At 33.0% G+C, this 20408-nt stretch overlaps 1 protein-coding gene across 1 annotated transcript; it reads left to right on the top strand.

The window, feature by feature from the left end:
- The first annotated feature begins 367 nt into the window (after positions 1-367).
- LOC130823409 (probable glucan endo-1,3-beta-glucosidase BG4) lies at positions 368-15742 on the top strand. Its single transcript, XM_057688028.1, has 2 exons — positions 368-532; positions 15136-15742. Exons 1-2 carry the CDS (start codon positions 368-370, stop codon positions 15709-15711), a joined length of 741 nt encoding a protein of 246 aa, XP_057544011.1. The 3' UTR covers positions 15712-15742.
- The last annotated feature ends 4666 nt before the right edge of the window (positions 15743-20408 follow it).

The raw sequence follows: 20408 nt of genomic DNA, 5'->3' as shown, positions 1-20408 counted from the left end.
ACGTCTGAATGAAGTTAGGGAACATTTGATGCGGAGGGATTTTGTGGAGAATTATTACGTTTGGAGATGTCATTGTATGTCTTTCCTGATGAAAGTCGTACTTTAGGCCCACCCAGATGAATTGCAGTTATTTTCACCTATACAAAATAATGAATATAACTTAATGTATGTGCATATGGTGCATGATGTTGTTGCTAGTAGACTCCTTGACACATACCAAACTTTTATCGAAGAAATTGATGTGCATTTAGAAGAACCTTTGCCTTTGCAATTGCTTGAAGATCCAAATCCCCATGCGAGATAGTTTTTCGACATGCTAAATGCGACAAACAATTCCTTGTATCCCTGATGCAAAACATATACACAAATGTCGATGATATGTCGCTCAACAAATCTAAAGAGCGATTATTGCATTTCCGAAAGGTTGCATGATGAATTTTGCCACATGATGAAGGAGGCTTTACCAGAGCCAAATACCATGACAACTGGGTTTTATAATATGAAGAAGCAAATAGTCGAACTTAGATTGCTGGTAAAGAAAATAAATTGTTGGAGATCAAATTTTTTTGACAACTATTTTCAATTTGACTTGGGTGTTTTGTCCTTATTTAGTCTCTAATTTTTTTTCCCTATTAATAGGCGACCCATTTGTTAGTCGTGAAATATTTTTTTTGTATCTTCAATTGTTCATACAAGTGTTTACACATATTTGATATAAAAGTGTAGATATATTTTAAGTAATATGTTTATGTTTTCTATTTAAATAATATTAAGTGAATGTATTATTATGTGTAAATTGTATTAAATCTCAACTTGCATTACACGAGATTCTAACTCTAATAGAACTATATTTTTTAAGCATAAATTTACATGTATTTTACACAAATTCTTATGCGAGACGAAGAAATCGTCTCTAATTGGGTCGGCCCAGTATTTAAAAAAAAATATATAATGTAAGTACTATACACTTACTTGGTGGGATTTTAGAATACCTCAAGTAAGCATTTAGGATACGTCATGTAGGGTTTCACAATATGTCAAGTAAACATTTAGTATACCTTAAGTAAGTAGATATTTAGGATACCTCAAGTAGGAATTCAAGATACCTCAAGTAGACATTTAGTATACCTCAAATAGACATTTAAGATATCTTAAGCAGGTGTTTTAAGATAGCTAAAGTAGACATTTAGGATGTCTCAAGTAGGGTTTTAGGGTTGTGTATATGGTTTGTTTACTATTTGCTTACAAAGTTGAGATTTAGAGTTCCTCAAGTTGGCGTTTTACAGCGTGTCAAGGGATTTTCAGCATATCCAATAGGATTTTACGAGAATAGTATTTTTTTCAGTAGACAAATACAATCATGTACCATCATTAAAATATATTTAATATTTTTAAATTGGTACACACTACAATTCGTGCAAAATATAATTTGTCATGTTTATATTTTTAAATATGATTCTACCACTTTCACTTTCTACATTCTCTTTTAAATCTAAATATTCCAAAATTCTAAATTATTATAATCAATTTCACACTAGTGGAAAAAACCTCATTTGCTGTGGTTTTTTTTGCCATAATATGCTGCGGTTTTGGCCCCAAGCATTAGTGATAGCAGCAGATGGCCTATTTTAAATGCTGCGGTTTAAAACCGCAGCAAAAAAGGGCATTATTTGCTACGGTCAACACATAACCGCAGCAAATAAAGAAGAGTATTTGTTGCAGTTTTGAGGCTGACCGCAGCAAATACTCTTCTTTATTTGTTGCGGTTATGGGTTGACCGCAGCAAATAGTTGGTATTTTTTTTTTCTTTTTTCGTTTAATACTAATAATAATCCAATAATATATACCAAATAGTGTTGTGTGCCAAGTTTCGTGCAAAACAAACCAAGTTTGAGCTACTTTATGCGCAAAAGTGCCAAAAACGCTTAAAAACCCTTAAAATCGCAACTTAACACGTAATTTCTAGCATATGATTTTCAATTCTAATCACTTCAAAACAATAATATATACCAAATAGTGTTGTGTGCCAAGTTTCGTGCAAAACAAACCAAGTTTGAGCTACTTTATGCGCTAAAGTGCCAAAAACGCTTAAAAACCCTTAAAATCGCAACTTAACACGTAATTTCTAGCATATGACTATGATTTTCAATTCTAACCACTTCAACACAATAATATATACCAAATAGTGTTGTGTGCCAAGTTTCGTGCAAAACAAACCAAGTTTGAGCTACTTTATGCGCAAAAGTGCCAAAAACGCTTAAAAGCCCATAAAATCGCAACTTAACACGTAATTTCTAGCATATGACTATGATTTTCAATTCTAACCACTTCAACATAATAATATATACCAAATAGTGTTGTGTGCCAAGTTTCGTGCAAAACAAACCAAGTTTGAGCTACTTTATGCGCAAAAGTGCCAAAAACGCTTTAAAACCCTTAAAATCGCAACTTAACACGTAATTTCTAGCATATGACTATGATTTTCAATTCTAACCACTTCAACACAATAATATATACCAAATAGTGTTGTGTGCCAAGTTTTATGCAAAACAAACCAAGTTTGAGCTACTTTATGCGCGAAAGTCCAAAAAAAGCTTAAAAACCCATAAAATCGAATTTGTGTACCTTTATTGTTGTCCATTTCGGAAATGTGGCTCTGGATGTTGATCCCATTTGTCCACGCACTTTTTTCATTGTGCTGAAACGCATGGGAAAAGTAATACTATTTATATACATATATAACACTTAATTAAATCAAATTGGTAAAATAATTAATATTACGTACGCATTCAACAACGCTTTGAATTTTGTGTTGTGAGGCGGGCTTTGAGGTTTTTGTAATGAGTCGAAGACGTGCACAATGTTTGTTAAAGGACAAATGACCAAAAGTATCCAATGCAAACTACAAACGCAAAGTTAAAATCAACAAATTAGAGATTATGTGAACTTAAAAATCAAAAGATAAGTTCAATTTCAAAAATAAAACTTACTCTTCCACATATGGAGCCAGAATGAACGTGTGTTTAGATGCAAGGGAATTAGCCAAAGAAGTCTCAATGTATTCTCTGACGTCATCTGGATCATTTACACATTAGTACCCCAAATCGACTCAGGACAAAACCATCCAAATTTTATTGGAGGTTCGCAAGAATTTAGCTCCTCATAAGCCGCACTAAATTCACGAATAAGAAAATTTTGTCAATAATTCGGTTATTAAAACAATTAAACAACAATGCCTAACTTGTAAGATAATGAACATCACCTCATGTAGACATGGATAAGAGCTACGTTCAACATCTCTCCTCTCAAAAATTGCCCAATGTCACTAGGACCAATAATTACAAATGGGCTCTCTAAAAAGCAGAATTGTTCCTTCTGCAGGTTTAGAATGATTGGATCCTCCTCACTTATGCAAGATGCACAAAGTGTGCGGCCATTTCCAATTTTGAGAGACATCTTTTAGCTCCGCATCAGTCAAAATTGGAATGCTTGGCATCGACTTTGACCCAGTCGACACCTTTGCTGAGGAACCGATCTCTCTCCAAGATCTCTTTGGACTCTTTTGCTATTTCAATTTATACAAATAAATTAGTGTAAGCGTGCAATTAAAAAATAAAAATAAATAAGGTACAAATGATTCTTACAATGTTAGTGAATCGGACCCAAGCATATGGCCATGTGACGAAACTACCTAGGGCGTCTGATAGTTTCTCAAGGCTCTATTCTGGCATTGGAACCGGGAGTGAGAAATCTTCAAACCCCTTTAGAATAGTTTCCACGGTCACACTGATGTGGCCACTTGTAACAGGCATCGAATGCACTGTTTGGCCCTCTTTGGTTGGCTGGGCCACATCATATGCAACCTCAGTTAAGTCGCCATCACTAGCAACACCTAACTGAGGCAGCAAAAGAGAACAAGGAGTCGCCTCCTGAAAATTGTGTCGTTTAGTATAATAAACATCATAAAAAAATATTAAAACGCATTGCAATTTAAATTAATAAGTGCTTATATATTTAAAAACTATGTACCTGTACCACTGGCTCCGGAGTTGGCTCCGGATTTTGAGCAACGGAGTTTATGGTCTCCGGTGTGGGGTTTTCCCCGTCAGGGGTAGTAATGGGCTGGGGTGCTACGGGGGTAATGGGCTCGGGTGTTGGCTCGACCGAAGCATTAGGATCCCCATGTTGACTTTCCTGATCCTCGACAATCAGGTTTGCCAAGTCAACAGTGGGTGCTCGCATCTTCTGCAACACGACGGCTAGTTTGGCGAGAACGCCTTCGTAATTTCTGCTCTGAGGGTTTCTACTTCATCCCGCAGCATCGTTCGGGATTGAGTAGCAACACACTCTTTACCGAATGCCTTCTGTAACCCCACACGGACGCCTTCTTTTCCGACTACCCGCCCACTATGGTCTTTCCCTAAGACCATATGCAATGCTTCAACATTGCCTCTTGGGGGTAAACTCCCCCGTAGCTTCTTTTTCCTTCCAGCCCATCTGTTCAAATAAAAAGTGACATATATAACAATTAGTATAAGTAAATCGAAGCCAAAAAATACAAAACAAATCAAGAATATACTTAATTAATAATTTCAAAACTCACCACAGCGTCAGCAATCTTTTTCGTTCCCGGATTATTAATGGTAAATTTACCACTTGCATCTCAGGAATGGAGCCCGTAATACCAATCTCGCACCCGATCTCCAGCAGGAGTATTCAAGGATGCGGAGGTAGTTGTAGATGAGGGCGTGGATGAACTTTGATTGGAGTATAAACCCGCATCCACCCACTCTTTTCGGACCTCATCGTACGTTTTTTGGCCCAAGCGATGGTAAAACTTCCTTTTGCTTGCTGATTCAGAAGCTTTACCACGCTTTTCCTAATTAATCAATAGAAATCAAATGTCATATATTAGTTTAATGATTGAATCAAAAGAAGTAAATTCAAATCAAAAGCTATAATATAATATGAAATACTTACAACTTCAATGGGAGTTGTTCTTTTGGCAACAAAAACCTCCCATTCCCTCTTCGATATGTAACCCCATATTTCGTAGGGCATCTTCGAAGGTGCTTGCTCTCCACCTTCGTTTCCCGTTTTGACCTTTTTGGTCGTACGGGCACGCCTCTTCGTAATCCAGCCAGTAACTAGCTTGGATTTGAAATCTCTGAATCTTTCAGCAACAGCTGAAAGAAACACATTCTTCTTCTCCTCATCGCTATCGATGTGAAAAAGATTCTACAATAAAAATTATATTTATTAGTGTCTATTAAATTAATTTTAAAATAAAACTAAATGAATAAAAATAGTAAAGTTGCTTACCACAGTATCATTCCATAGAGAGTTCTTCAAACCCTCTGAAACTTCGTTCTATGCGTGAAATATGGAAATCTTACGGATACATAGGCCCACTTGTTTTCCATATTGCCTACGCCATTTTCCGCAGGGTTGACCCAATGCATTATATTCCAAATGCATGGGTTCTGTGACTTTGAGGTTTTTCGTAGGACCTCGCCCTTTTCTTTTCTTACTGGTAGTGGGAGCATCCATTATTAGTGGGGCGTCTTCAGTCTCAAAATCATTGTCAAGTGATGGAGCGTCTCAGCCATACGCTCGTATCTCACAATTTGGTCCTCTTCACTGTCGTAACCACGTTGCTCATTATCCGAGGTCTCAATCTCGGGGACAATTTCGTCTCTGAATAGATGCATTGTATATCAGTATCTGAAAGAGTATGAATAGAAATATATTAGAACACAAGCTAAGTAATATTAAGAGTATGACTATGATTTACAATTCTAATACGTTCAACACAATAATATATAACAAATAGTGTTGTGTGCAAAGTTTCATGCAAAACAAACCACGTTTGAGCTACTTTATGCGCGAAAGTGCCAAAAAAAACTTTAAAAAGCTTAAAATTCATACTTGTGAATCACTTAATTCAAATGTATTCATTCCGTGTGATCTTCACGCATATAACCAACATCTACATCATCTTGATCCACTGATTTTGGATTGATAAAGGAAGGGGAGTCTTCAAAAGCTTCATATTCTTCCTCATCCTCAACATCACCTATACCAAGGATGCTTCTTTTTCCCAGTACAACAATAGACCATTTTTTATCAGACGGGTCTACAGTGTAGAATACTTTCTTGGCTTGTGTGGCTAGTAAGAATGGCTCCTCACTATCACGCAAACGAGCTAAGTCTACAAGAGTGAATCCACAAGGGTCGTCATTTTTTATGCATCGTCGATTATTATCTACCCACTTATATTTGAAAAGACCAATATTGAAAGTAGAGTAGTCAAGCTACCATATTTTTTGTACCCGCCCGTAGTATACCAATTTAGCATCAACCGGCGCTTGATCCTTCGCACTCGCGTAAAATGTAGATGACGCCAAAATAGAAACTCCACTATTCTATAGATAAGATGACTTCTTGTCTGGTCATCTTATCTTGACCCTCAGTCCAAAATGTGAAGCCATTGATATCGTAACCCTCATATTTGTTGACATCATCACGCGGACCAAAAGCTAACCACTTAACAATTTCAGATACACCCTTGAGTTCTTCGCATATTACTCGATTATGAAACCAATTAATAAAAGTCTTGTTATGCAACTGTATCAATGCCCTATCCCCTTTAGAAGGATGTTTTGCGCGCAATATATCAAAGTGCTCACTCAAAAAAGGATGAACTTCCGGAATATGATGCAACACATACAAGTGTGCTTGTAGAAGGCTGTCTCGAGGAGGTGTGACCGATTTGGAGCCAATTGTTCCTTTTCCCTCAAGCCTTCCTTCATGTCTAGAGGTAGGAAGTTCAATAGGCTTTGCCATGGCCAAATACTCGGCTATAAATTTACTAATCTCATTGCTCACAGTGCCTTGAATCATACTCCCCTCGGGTTGTGCTAGATTCTTCACCTTGTTTTGTAAAACACCCATGTGTCTTTCAAAAGGATAACACCACCTTAAAAAAAGGACCCCAAAAGCTTGATCTCACGAACGAGATGGACAATAAGATGAACCATTATGTCAAAGAAAAAAGGTGGAAAATACATCTCAAACTTGCATAAAGTTACAATCACGTCGACTTGCAGAGCATCAAGTTTAAAGGGATCAAGAACTTTACTACAAATTGTGTTGAAGAACGAACATAGCTCGGTAATAGCATATCTCACATGTTTTGGCAGTATTCCACAGATTGCAATTGGTAAAAAACACTTGCATCATTACATGGCAATCGTGAGATTTCATGCTTCCCAACTTCAGCTCACCATTTAGGCTCATAAATCCCTTCATGTTGGATGAGTACCCAGACAGAACCTTAATGCCATACAAAGACTCACAAAATGCCCGCTTCTATGCTTTGGACGATGTGTAGCAAGCTGGAGGCAAATAAACTTTGTCATTACTCATCTTCTTCTTACCGCCCTTTCCCTTGTTACTGCCACCAACTTCATCAGTTCTATTTCTTTTCTTACTCACCTTAACATGTGCTCACAACTCCGGACAAAGACCCTTACATTCAAACCAATCTCGCACGGCCCTAACATCCTTTGTCTTACCCGGAATGTTCATGAGAGTCCCGAGTATGGCATCGCATACATTTTTCTCTATATGCATAACGTCAAGACAATACCTAACCTGTAGATCTCTCCAATATGGAAGCTTCCAAAAGATTGATTCTTTTTTCCATAATCGGTCTTCACCCCCTTGCACTTGCCCTGTTTTACCAAATACAGTCTCAACTCCCTTAACCTGTTCATAAACCTCATAATCAGTCAACGGTCGACGAGCTACATGGTCCTCAACCTCTCCGTTGAACATCTTCTTCTTCTTACGATATTGGTGATCTCGTGGGAGGTACTTTCGATGGTGCATGAATACGTGTTTGCACTTAGGAATCCACGTGGATTCCAAGTCATCGATACATATTAGGCATGCTTTCTTCCCTTTGTTCTCATATCCCGATAAGTTGCCATATACCGAAAAATCATTAACTGTAACGGCCCGGTTTAAGTGACCCGGAAATCCATATGAAAATACAGATTCCGGTTCATTTTTTGGACTCTAAAGAAGACTTTTTTAGGATCGTCAATGTTCCATCGATTAAGAAATATGACTAAAACAGAAAACAGTACCAGCGTGAAAGAAAATAAGTCAGCGGAAGTTCTTAGGTACAACTCGAGAGCCTACTGGCCCGGTTTAAGTGACCCGGACATCCATATGAAAATACAGATTCCGGTTCACTCTTTGGACTCTAGAGAAGACTTTTCTAGGATCGTCAATGTTCCGTTAATAAAGAAATATAACTAAAACAAAAAAACAGTACCAGCGTGAAAGAAAATAAGTCAGCGGAAGTTCTTAGGTACAACTCGAGAGCCTACTGGCCTCTAGATCAACTAAAGGAATTTGACAAAAGCGAAAAGAAAACAACTCTATCTCTTGTTACATAAATTCGGAGTTTCTTTCTATTCATAATCTAAATACAAAAGACAAAGCATAGTCTTGATGATTACGGGATCTAAGTCGAGACCTCACTCCAGTCCCCACCTGCAATCAACTTACCAGTCGTCGTATGACAACACGCAGTAGGTTCCAAAGAAACAATCCAATACATGTCAGAGACTTCATACAAATGTCAAACAAGTTGAAAATAAGCAATGTGTTTATCCTAGCATGCATAGGCTCTAATACATTCATTATTAGTTAATCCCCAACTTGTAACGTTGTCCGTCCTGTTATGGTCATTCAAGTATAAATCCAAATCTTTTGGAGGAATACACTTGGGAGAGCTAATCCCAAGGCAACCACCGACCTAAGACGTTGCCCGTCCTGTTCGGGTCGTCAAAGACTAAAGTATGCATATCCCCATAGTGACCGTAATGATCCAAAACTGTCATGGGAACAATAATTGTAATAATCCAAACCAATACGTTAACCCCTTTGGGTAACATGGTACAAACCAAAACATTAACCCCTTTGGGTAACAAACACATAAATTCTCAATTTTCAATTATCTTCTGTCAAATTATTTGAGATGTCTAATCCTTATGTGATTTACAATGCCTCGATTAGAAATGAAACAACACTACTTGCACAACCACATAAACAGTATGAACTAAGCGTGTACCTTTAAGCGCTGCAACCAAACGATGTTTATTCACGATAGAGATTTCGCCCTCTTATGAATCGAGGTCCCTTTGATCAAAAGATTGGATGGAACAAAAAAATTTATTTTTTTTTTGAAGTGAGCCGAAACAAGAGGAAAGAAAGGAAGAACTTTTCTGAATTTTTTTGTGTGCTCTTGAAAAGTTAGAAAGGTGATGAAATCAAAGGAAGTTTAAGGATTAATAAGCAACTTAAGGCAATGATCATAATTGTGCCATAATACACAATTATGAGAGGAGTTACAAGACTCCTCCCATGCCCACACAACCGGCCACCCCCTTTAATTTCCCTTAATTTTTATTTTTTTTTCAATTAATTAATTAAGTAATTATTATATTATTGTTAAAACAGAAAAGAAACGCCACGTGATAACATCGTACGCGATAAAACCCGTTACCGTTAAAATTTAACTTACTTTATTCCTTATAATTATCTATGTAAAATAATATAATTTAATATTACTTATTTATTTTATTTTATTATATTTTCTTTTTAAACCCGATAAATTACGGGGTGTTACATGAACGGTGCATAAAAGCATTGCACGCAAGGTGAACTCCTCATTAGCATATGCATCAAACACTGAAACGCCTTCATCCCACATCTTTCTCAAATCCTCAACGAGAGGTGTAAGATATACATCTATGTCATTGCCAGGTTGTTTAGGACCCGAGATAAGAAGCGAAAGCATAATGTACTTACGCTTCATACAAAACCAAGGTGGCAAATTATAGATCACTAACAGTACCGACCAAGTACTATGTTGAGAACTAAGATTGCCGAATGGCTTCATTCCATCCGTACACAGTCCAAGCCTTAAATTACGAACCTCAACCCCAAAAGTCTTATGCAACCTATCAATACTCTTCCACTCCGGAGAATCAGATGGATGTGTGAGCAAGTGACCTTTCTTCACCCTATCTGCATGCCACCTCAAATTTAACGCATCTTTCTTTATAGAAAACAAGCGCTTGAATCTAGGTATTATTGGAAGATACCACAATACCTTAGCCGGGGGCCCTTTAGCATCCCGAGCCCCATTACGCTTGTAGCGCGATAACCCACACCTAGGACACTCTTCTAATTTCTCGTTTTCATTCCGATACAACACACAATCATTCAGACACGCATGAATCTTCTGGTACTCTAAGCCGAAAGGACACATGAGCTTTTTGGCATAATATGTCGACTTTGGAAGTTCATTTCCCTCAGGAAGCATCTCACCTAACGCTTCTAATAACATTGTGAAACTAGCGTCACTCCAATTGAACTTTGACTTAATGTTGAAAATTCTCAACACTGCTGTTAGTTTGGTGAACTTTGTACATCCAGTGTACAAAGGCTTTTGAGAAGCCTCTGTGAACAAGTCAAAAACACGAGGACGTTTTCCTAACTCATCCTCGACTCCCTCTATCATCTCATCAACACGATCCACATCCTCATTGACATTCTCTTCATCTGTCTCATACCCATCAACATGATCTACTACATCCTCATTGACATCAGCCACATTATTGACGTCCTCAAAAACACTTTTCTCTTTGTAAACTCCCTCCTCACCATGCTAAACCCAAACATGATATTGAGGCCTAAACCCACGTCGAAGTATGTGCTCCCTAAGGATATCAACACTATCTACCTTTGATACATTGCCACAAGTGACACATGGGCAATAAAAACCAACTCCCCCCGTCCTAACTTGATGTTCAACCGCAATACTACAAAGTTCTAATACGCCATCAATAAATTTCGACGATTCAATGCTACCATACATCCAAGAACGATCTTTTGTCATGCTAATTAGTGTGATTAATTAATTCAAAACAAAATTAATACACAACTTTTAAACATATATACTTATTTATAACAAACATATTTAACCCTAAAAATATATACTTTGAATAATTAACATTGCATACTTCATACTTCATATACTTCATATTCTAATTTTATATAACCAAACATATTCTAATTCTATATAACCAAACATATTCTAATTATATACTTCATACTTCAATATTAAGCACTACATTGTAAATAAAATCATATTCAAAATATAAATAATAAAATTAAATCATTTAACCTTAGAAATATAAGTATTCTAATTCTAATAATTAAAGATAAGTATAACAACAAACCACATTTTTAACAAAATATGCAAATAATTAACATACCACACAAACCACATTCATAAATAATTACTAAATATGCAAATAATTAATTAACAAACCACATTTTAAAGGTTTTTCGTATGTATTGAAATTAAAAAGAGAAATAATACCTTAATTCGTGAGTTTTGAAGATGAACAAGACCAAATGCCTTTGGTTTCAAACGGTTTTGAAGAATGATGATGAACAAGAACAGTAGAAGAATAGTGGGGGGTTTATGAAAATTCGAAGTTTGAAGTTTGATGATGAACAAGAACAGTAGAACTTTGAAGTTTGAAGTCTGGACGGAGAAGAAAACCTTTGTGTTTGTGCGTGTGTTCGTTTGTGGTATAATGAAACAGAAGGGTTTCTTATGAAAATATACGTTAAAATTTAAAAGGCGCCATTTTATTCGAGGACTATTTACTGCGGTCATAACAAGAACTGCAGCATTTGATTTCTTCGTGGACTATTTGCTGCGGGCATAGCATCAACCGCAGCATTTGAGAGTCTTATTTGCTGCGGGCACACAAAGAACCGCAACATTTGAGTGTCTTCAATGCTTATTTTGCTACGGTCTATGAAGAAACTGCAGCATTTAATAGGTTTTTTTTTCTAAATTCTTTTTCCTATTTATTGCTGCGTATATAAAAAAACTGCAACAAATGACACGCAGCAGATACGTTTTTTTCCACTAATGTCATAATCCCCGTGCCATTAAGTAAAAAGAGCAAAATGGCTAGGACGGACAAGATACAACTATTACCTCTCAAAGATTTCAACATCCCAATTTGACCGACTTATTTTTCTTTTTGATTACAACGAAAGAAAGAGATATGTGAAAATCAAACTGAAAATACCCGTAAAAAAATAATACTCATTCTAACTGAAATAAGACCTAATTCTCAAGAAAACACAACTTAAACATTAAGAATAATTCAAGTACATCTTGAAACTGATATCTTCTAAAATTAGAATGGAATCAATTTTGAAAAGGATGACATTTTCCAGCAAGCTATACTTCCTATTATTGTTAATTAGGTATTATTCTTTACAAATCAAAAGATAATTATTTTCTGGGTGATTAATACATTGTATAAAATACAGAATCAAACTTATGTTAATACTGATTACTGGATAAACATGTACTTGTAATCTTTGTATATCCTAATTTTCTATATCCTACTGATTATACAAAATATACTTATTTTAATTATTGTAAGCCAGATGTTACACTATATAAGGGACTATAATTTCACTCAAATTATAACACACCACACTTTTGGATATTATCTGGCAAGTAACACTTGCGCAAAGTTTTTCCTCTCTTCCTTTTTTTATTATATCATACAATTTTTTAATTAAAATGCTAATCGATTGGCGGCTTTTATAGTGGTTGACTTTCAAAACTAATTATTAGTGGTTGACTTTCAAAACTAATTATTAGAGTAATTTTCTTTTTGATAATTGATGTGGAGTAAGAATCTCTACAGGCAAAAGGGAAAAGAGAATTAATCTTTCATGTAGTATGTAGGTGGTAAGAATCAAATCCTTATCATTATATAAATGAAAAGGAAAATTCTCAACCACTATAGCAAACCCATGATTCTCCACTTTAAGATGTTTGCATTTGTCGTTTTGGATCGTTTTATTTGTTATTTTTCTAAAATATTTTATATATATATAACAAAATTTTTGCATATTTAACGTTGTTCAGCGTCATTTTAATTTTTTATTTTTACATGTGATCTCCGCATATTTTCCACTGACTTTTTTTTAACATTTTTATAAGAGTATTGTTTATGGCCCCATATGTTTCCCATTAACTTTAATTAAATACTTTTTAATAATTATTGCGCTATATTTTTCAATAAAATAATATATCCACCATCTAAAAGATAATATTTTTCTTAATTTCCATGAACATTCATCGTGCGAACAACTTCAAAGTACCCAAGGGAGTATATACACTTTTCGTTACTTAAAGATGTTCCAATTTATAATTTTTAGACGTTTTATTTATTGTCTCCTAAAAAATCATTCTATTTATATCATAAATTTTGGACACAATTAAAATTGTCCATCCTTATTTTAATATTTTGTTAATTCTTATGATCCCAGTCTCCACATATATTCTACAAACTTTATTTTAATATTTTTATAATACTTGTGCTTCTCACATGTTTCCCACAAACTTTATTTAAATATTTTTTTCGATAATTGTGGTCCCAAAAATTTTCACCGACTTTATCTTAATACTTTTATTTTTTAATGCTTATTATTCTCACTTTTTCGCCATTAAAATTATTATTTAATAAAAAAATATATTCAACATCTAAGAATTTTGATTTTTTTAATTCTCGTAAACAATGTATTCCTTGCAAAAACAAAAGAAACAAAGAAATTACTTATATATGAATGTTATATATAGAGAAGGTCTTAGTAAATAACGATGATTTATGAGGTTGATAAATCTTCTTTATATGGTAGGATTTGATAGAGTAATAAGAGTTTTGTGATTTTCATTTACCTTTTTTAACTTTGTTTCTTTTACTAATCTCTCCATTTCAATGACTTTGTCTTATTTCCTAATTTATTCATTTTACTCAGTTTGTCTTATTTTCTTATTTATTAGGTCTTTTTTATAATATTACCCTTAATTACCCTTATTTTATAGTGGACCCTCCACTCTTATTGTCCTTTACTAATAATTTAGCAAAGTATGTATGTACCACTTTATAGTGGTCCCCTCCACCTTTTAAAACTTTATATCCAAATAAAATAAGACAATGTTTCGCAACAAATGGGTTGCCATATGTGAATGATAAAAAAAATTTTGTTATTACGATTGGAAATGAAGTTGTGCCGGACAATTTAGTGAGGGAATGTCGTGTTTTCTTTTTAGGTCGGTTCATCCTAAATGTCTAATTTATTATTTTGAGTAATGTTTTTGATATTACATGTTTATACCTTTTTGTTGTGATCCTCTGACTCCTCCTTAATTCATATGGACACCTCTTTGCATTGGTGCCCACTTTTTATTGTGGTACCCTTCTTACCTTAATAGTTAAAATCCGAAGTTGGAAACTAATTATAGTGATTGTTTTTAAAGATCAACCACCATAGAATTATGAATAATTTACGACTGCATTATAGATATACTTCCTCCGTTCCAATTTGCTCGCAATATTGGAAGTACTTGCACTATTCATTTATCTTCTTTAATCTGTGATTAATTTTTAATCTATAAGTTAAAACATAGTCAAGTGGGATTTTGTTTGATTCGTCTCGATGTAAAGATTATTAATATTAAATTTTTATAACTTTTTATCATACATAATTATTGATATTCATACATAATTATTGATATTAAGAATTGAATTAGACCACGTGAAAAAACAAATATTGCAAGTATTTTGAAACGGAATAAGTATTTCCTCTTGTCTTTAATAGTTGCTACACCTATCACCTATGTTTTTCATGTTATCTAAAGCACAATTTTAATCCTTAATATCTTTATTAATTTCATGTGGTAAAAAATTATGAAAAATCAATAAAATATGTATTAACATGAATTCAACAAAATCTCATTTGAACATATATTTTACATTAAACATATAGTTATATATGTCAAATAAGATTAATTAATTAATAAATAATAGTTATTTGTTAAAGTGACTGTATCCACTATTAGAAACCCGAGGTACTATATACAAGTTCCATTATTTATGCAATTTTAATGTATGGATAGCAATTTAATTTTCGTAATATAAGCACAATAAGTTAATTTGTTTAAATATATAGGGCATGAGGGTATCAACAGTGGTGCACGGACAAGTCCTAAACAACACATACCCACCATCAGCCTCAGTTTTTACCGACGCATCAAAGCCTTTCATGGCAGGAATTCTACAACAGTTGTCGTCTACACGCACTCCTCTCTTTATCAACGTCTATCCTTATTTCGCCTACGCATCCAACCCGGTCCAAATCCGCTTAGACTACGCCCAATTCACCGCTACTGGCCCACCAGTCGTCACAGACAGAACCTTTATAAACATGTTCGAAGCAATGGTAGACAGGTTCATTTGGGCCATAGAAAAAATTTACATTACTAATGTGCCAGTTTTAGTGTCCGAAACAGGGTGGCCCCACGCAGGAAATGGTAACCTTACAACCCCGGAATTTGCAAGGATTTATAATAAGAATCTAATGCATTATATCCTTACTACTAAGGGTACTCCTAAAAGGAAAGGGTCTATTGTTGGAGGCTTTATTTTTGCTTTGATTGGTGAGAATCGTAAGCCCGAAGGTGTTGAACAAATTTTTGGAGTCTTTAAACCTAGTTTTGACCCTAATTATGATTTGTTTACTTATTAGATCAATTCTATTGAATTTTAATTGTATGTTATATGCCTATTCTATGCTTTAGTAAACTAAATTAATTATTGTATTTGTGAAAAAGTTTATTCTACTTTTATTAATGAAATTTTTTTTTAATTTGAATGGATATTGTTATGTTTAGAATAGTTATGCATAAGAACGTGACTGAATGGGTCTAAGTTTGAATTTAGATCCGAAAAAAAAATTTGGGTTAGAATTGTCTCGAGTTTTAATTTCAAACCAGATTCAAACAAACACGCTCTGACGCGCTCTTGGACTTTGGTCCATTTAGACCTTGAACAATCTAGACTAGCTAGACAGAGATTAGCGTTAAACAATTGTAAAATAAACTAACAAGCCCTTAGTCACAAAATCTAAATAGTCACAAGTTTGATATTTTTTTCTTAGCTTTATTTTGAAAAAATATAGGGTAATGAGTCATGTAAAAATATTTGCAAAAATAAGTTTTAAAAAAACAATATCTGAATTTTAGGGTAGCATAGGAGATATTCTTTGTCTTGGACAGCGTTTACTACTAATATGAATTTTTTTTATTAAGCTAATTGAGCAAACAGTCAGTCTCTTAAGAGATAGTCTCTTTAAGAGACGTCTCTTACCCAGTCCATTAAATCATAACGTTTACTCTTACTCTATGTTTTTATTTATAGGCTGACCCAATTAAAAATCGCTGATAGGAGAGAAGAGTGCCGTGTATGTAGTAGTAATAGTGAAGCGGTATGTATGACTTGATTGCTTTGAGTCGGTCTTAATTATTATGTATTGAATTTGACTTTGATGTATATAATATTTAATTTTTTAGTTACTTTAAACTTTAAGCGGCCAATTAGAGTTGATGACAGGTGTAACTAAGCTAGCGATCAAGCTTTTCGAACTGCCTTTTGTAAAATTTGCAAGAAATAGTATCCGTCTTGTATAAGATCGTCTCATGATGAGATGACCTCAAAATAAGAAGCTTATAAGATAAAATTTTCAATTATTGAGCTATTTAACCCAAGTATGAGGCGTATCTTACGGTGAGACAGTCTCATACATGAATTTGTGTATATTTATTTATTACAATAGTAATAGAAATAAATAGTGTGTGCGATGCATGACTTTATTAAATATTCTGAGATATGTGTATAAACTAAGAAATTAAGATTTTAAGAAATGAATTTTACATTATAGTTATATTTTATTACTCTGAACAGTTGTATACATTATGTACATTGTATGATATTTTGCATTGTACGCGCAGGTGATTGTGAAAATTTAATTCATGACAAATAAATCACAACAAAAAACAAAAATTATATTATATTTTAATCATTTCAAAATATCCAATGCATTAAAATAATACTCATTTTATAAATAAAACTGAAAAGATATCGTAAATAATTGAAAAAAATGAAATAAAATATACAATTCTCTAATACATTAAATGATGTGACTTAAAAAGTAAAAAATAATAATTAAATTATAGTAAAGTCAAAAATATAAACATAAGTCATAATGATAAGGACATCATCATAGAATTTTAGAGAGAAAACTTTTATTGAGAAAGTGACAGATAAGTAATTAAAATGGTAATCTCAGCAATGTTTTGTTTTAGTAATAGTTATAGATTTTGCAATTTCCTCCGCATCCCAATGAGAAAGAGTATTATTTTTTAGAAAAGTATTAAAAAATGTAAAAAAGTGATTTTAAATAAAGACAAATAATGAATTACGTGGATAATGCAAATTGAATTAAAAAAAATAGAATCAAAAAGAAAGAATGAATTAAAAGAAGGTTAATGTGTGGTTGAGAATAAAAGAATGTAGTAGGGTATATTCAAAATAAGAAAATAATACAAACTAAGTAAGAAAATATAACATAAAAAATAATGCCAATTGAATGGGCGGAGCGAGTATATTACAGTAAAAAAAATTAAGGAGTAAATCCATGCAGCGCAATTCTTATAAGAGAACATTTCTTGATGAAACGACATCAAACAAAAAGCACATATTTTCATAAAATATATTATATGAACAATTTAATTTAATTTCTGTATAAAGTACACTGTCACAAAAAATAATTTGTGATGCATCATGCATGATTAGTTGATTTTGATTATAAACAAAGTTGGACAATTCATAGAAAAGATTAGATTAGCTAGGAATCTTCTATGCTGACCTTTACCCAATAAAATAAGCAACCTGTATAGCCACCATTTTACATGATGTTGGGCTTCTACCCCACCTACCAGGTCCTAGTAGCCGCTTTGGACCCACTTTACAAATTTCCTGTTTTAGTCTACACGTTTTTATCTACTAAATGTTGTTTTGAATATATGCCTTCATGGGGATCTTGATATATTCCTTGGAGTTTTTGTTCTAGAAGTGTAGTAATAGTATGGTATGTGTTCCATTCTTGGATTGCTAATTTGCTATATAAGGTTATTGAAATCAACATTGTTGCTCATATATGAATATGATATACTCTATTACTATGAGTTGTTTCGTTTTATATGATACTGTCTCATTTAAGAATTTGTGTTTTATAAATTTGAGGAGTGATTCTTATTATTATCAATTGTTTTTAGTAGTGATTATATTTTGGGTTTGTAAGTAAATTACCGACTCTTCTCTTTGTTTGGGTTGCTCAAGACCATTTATATCATGATAGAATATGTAATATATATTGACAGGGGTTTCAACCATCAATTTAACTTTTATTCAAGACATTTTCTTAATATGGTATCAGAGCTCAAATCACGGGTTAATTTAAGCTCATTTCAAGGACATAGAAAGGGGGTGCTTGTGAGACAGCACAACTTGTTAGTTCATTAATATCTAATGGGTTAGATTTTGATTTACATTTAAAATGAAAGGTTTTAATTTTAATTTTAATTTGAATTTAATTTGAAATATTAATTAATTAAGTGTATTATTTAATTGTTGAAGACTTTTTCTTTCATTCTTATAACCATAATTTATTCTCAGCATCTATAAGGACTAATTTCTCTCCTTTGCCTTACATGTATCTATGAGATTCTCCAGCTAGCTTTAACTCCGGTCGGAGTATATTTTTTGATATTCAACATATAAAGTCATGAGAGATAAAAAATATATGATTAAAGGTCAAAGGGGCAAGATCAAGTGAAAATAGCTAAATGGTGAAAACCAAAAAAATTAGTGTACATATTCGTTCTCAAGGCGTACATATTTCCAATGAAATTTTCGTAAACATCTGCAATTAATAAAGGTGTACATATTCAGCTCCCCAATATATATATATATATATATATATATATATATATATATATATATATATATATATATATATATAATTTTGTAAGACTGAATTTTTTTAGAGATCACCTCTAATTGGTTTGGCGTAAAAGGGAAAATATAGAGTAAGTTTTTCGGTAGGCATTAAGATATTATAAGTAAGCATTTAAAACCGAGTAAATACTTAAGTACTTACTCGGTGGGCATTAAGTATATTGTAAGTAGGCATTAAATATATTGTAAGTAGGCATTAAGGATATGATAAGTAGACTAGTAGGCTAAGTTTTTCTGTAGGCATTAAGAATATTGTTAGTACACATTTTAAGTACTTTTTCGGTAAACATTAAGTATATTGTAAGTAAGCATTAAGGATAATATAAGTAGACATTAAGGATACAATAAGTGGACATTAAGGTTTAATGAGTTGGGTCTGAAAGACGGTTTCTCAAGAGATCGGCTGTCGATATATTTATAGTTTATCTTGTATGAAATTATTTCATCCTTAGAATGACCCATATCCTTGGAGAATATAGCACATAGACATTTTTGTAGGAAAATTATGTCACTTATATATATATATATATATATATATATATATATATATATATATATATATATATATATATATATAATTAATTCACCTGATTTTAGGAAATCTTATAATTTTAACTAAAATTTTAAAAAATTTGTCAATTTTAAAGGAATTTCAATCATTAACTTTTAATTATTGTCCACAAGATCTAGAAATATTATTTTGTTTAATTAACTACTAGCTAGTGTAATTCTCCATGTGACCAAGCTGCATAATCATCCGCATTCTATTTTAATTTAAAAACTTATATAATTAAATTAATATTCAATCTGTCATAAGGAATTTACCTTTTTTAAATTTATTTTATTAAATTTGCTTTAATTTTATTGTAGTTATGTCTAATAATTCTTCTTTAATTCTTATTCATACATCTAATTTTCATTTTTATCTCATTTACTTGTTTATCCCATTTTATTTTTTTTAGTTATTTTACTAATTATCATTGGAACGAAATTAGTGAGACAGAAAGTAACAATAATTTGGATTAATGGACGAAAAGCTTCTAGAACTCACGCATTAGTGATATTCAACCTACCAACATACAGAGTCGCACCACATTTCTTTAGTTCCCATTTTACCCCTTGACTAAGCCTTGGCACATTAGCAGGCCTTTCCAATCTTCGCCAGCTAACTGTGTTTTTTTTTAGAATTATTAAATTATATGCCCTTTTAATATATTCAAGTTGTAGATAATATGATATTTTCTTTCAGTAATAAAAAAGTAAGGTGGTAAATATTCTACCTTTAAATTCCATTTTAAGTAAATGATATTCGGACAATGAAATGTTGTTGTATTTTATTCTTTTTTTGTCGGCCTAAGGACAGTGAAA

Source organism: Amaranthus tricolor, chromosome 9 (assembly GCF_026212465.1).
Source record: "Amaranthus tricolor cultivar Red isolate AtriRed21 chromosome 9, ASM2621246v1, whole genome shotgun sequence".
Classification (NCBI taxonomy): Eukaryota; Viridiplantae; Streptophyta; class Magnoliopsida; order Caryophyllales; family Amaranthaceae; genus Amaranthus; species Amaranthus tricolor.
This window is presented reverse-complemented; position numbering and strand designations above follow the sequence as displayed.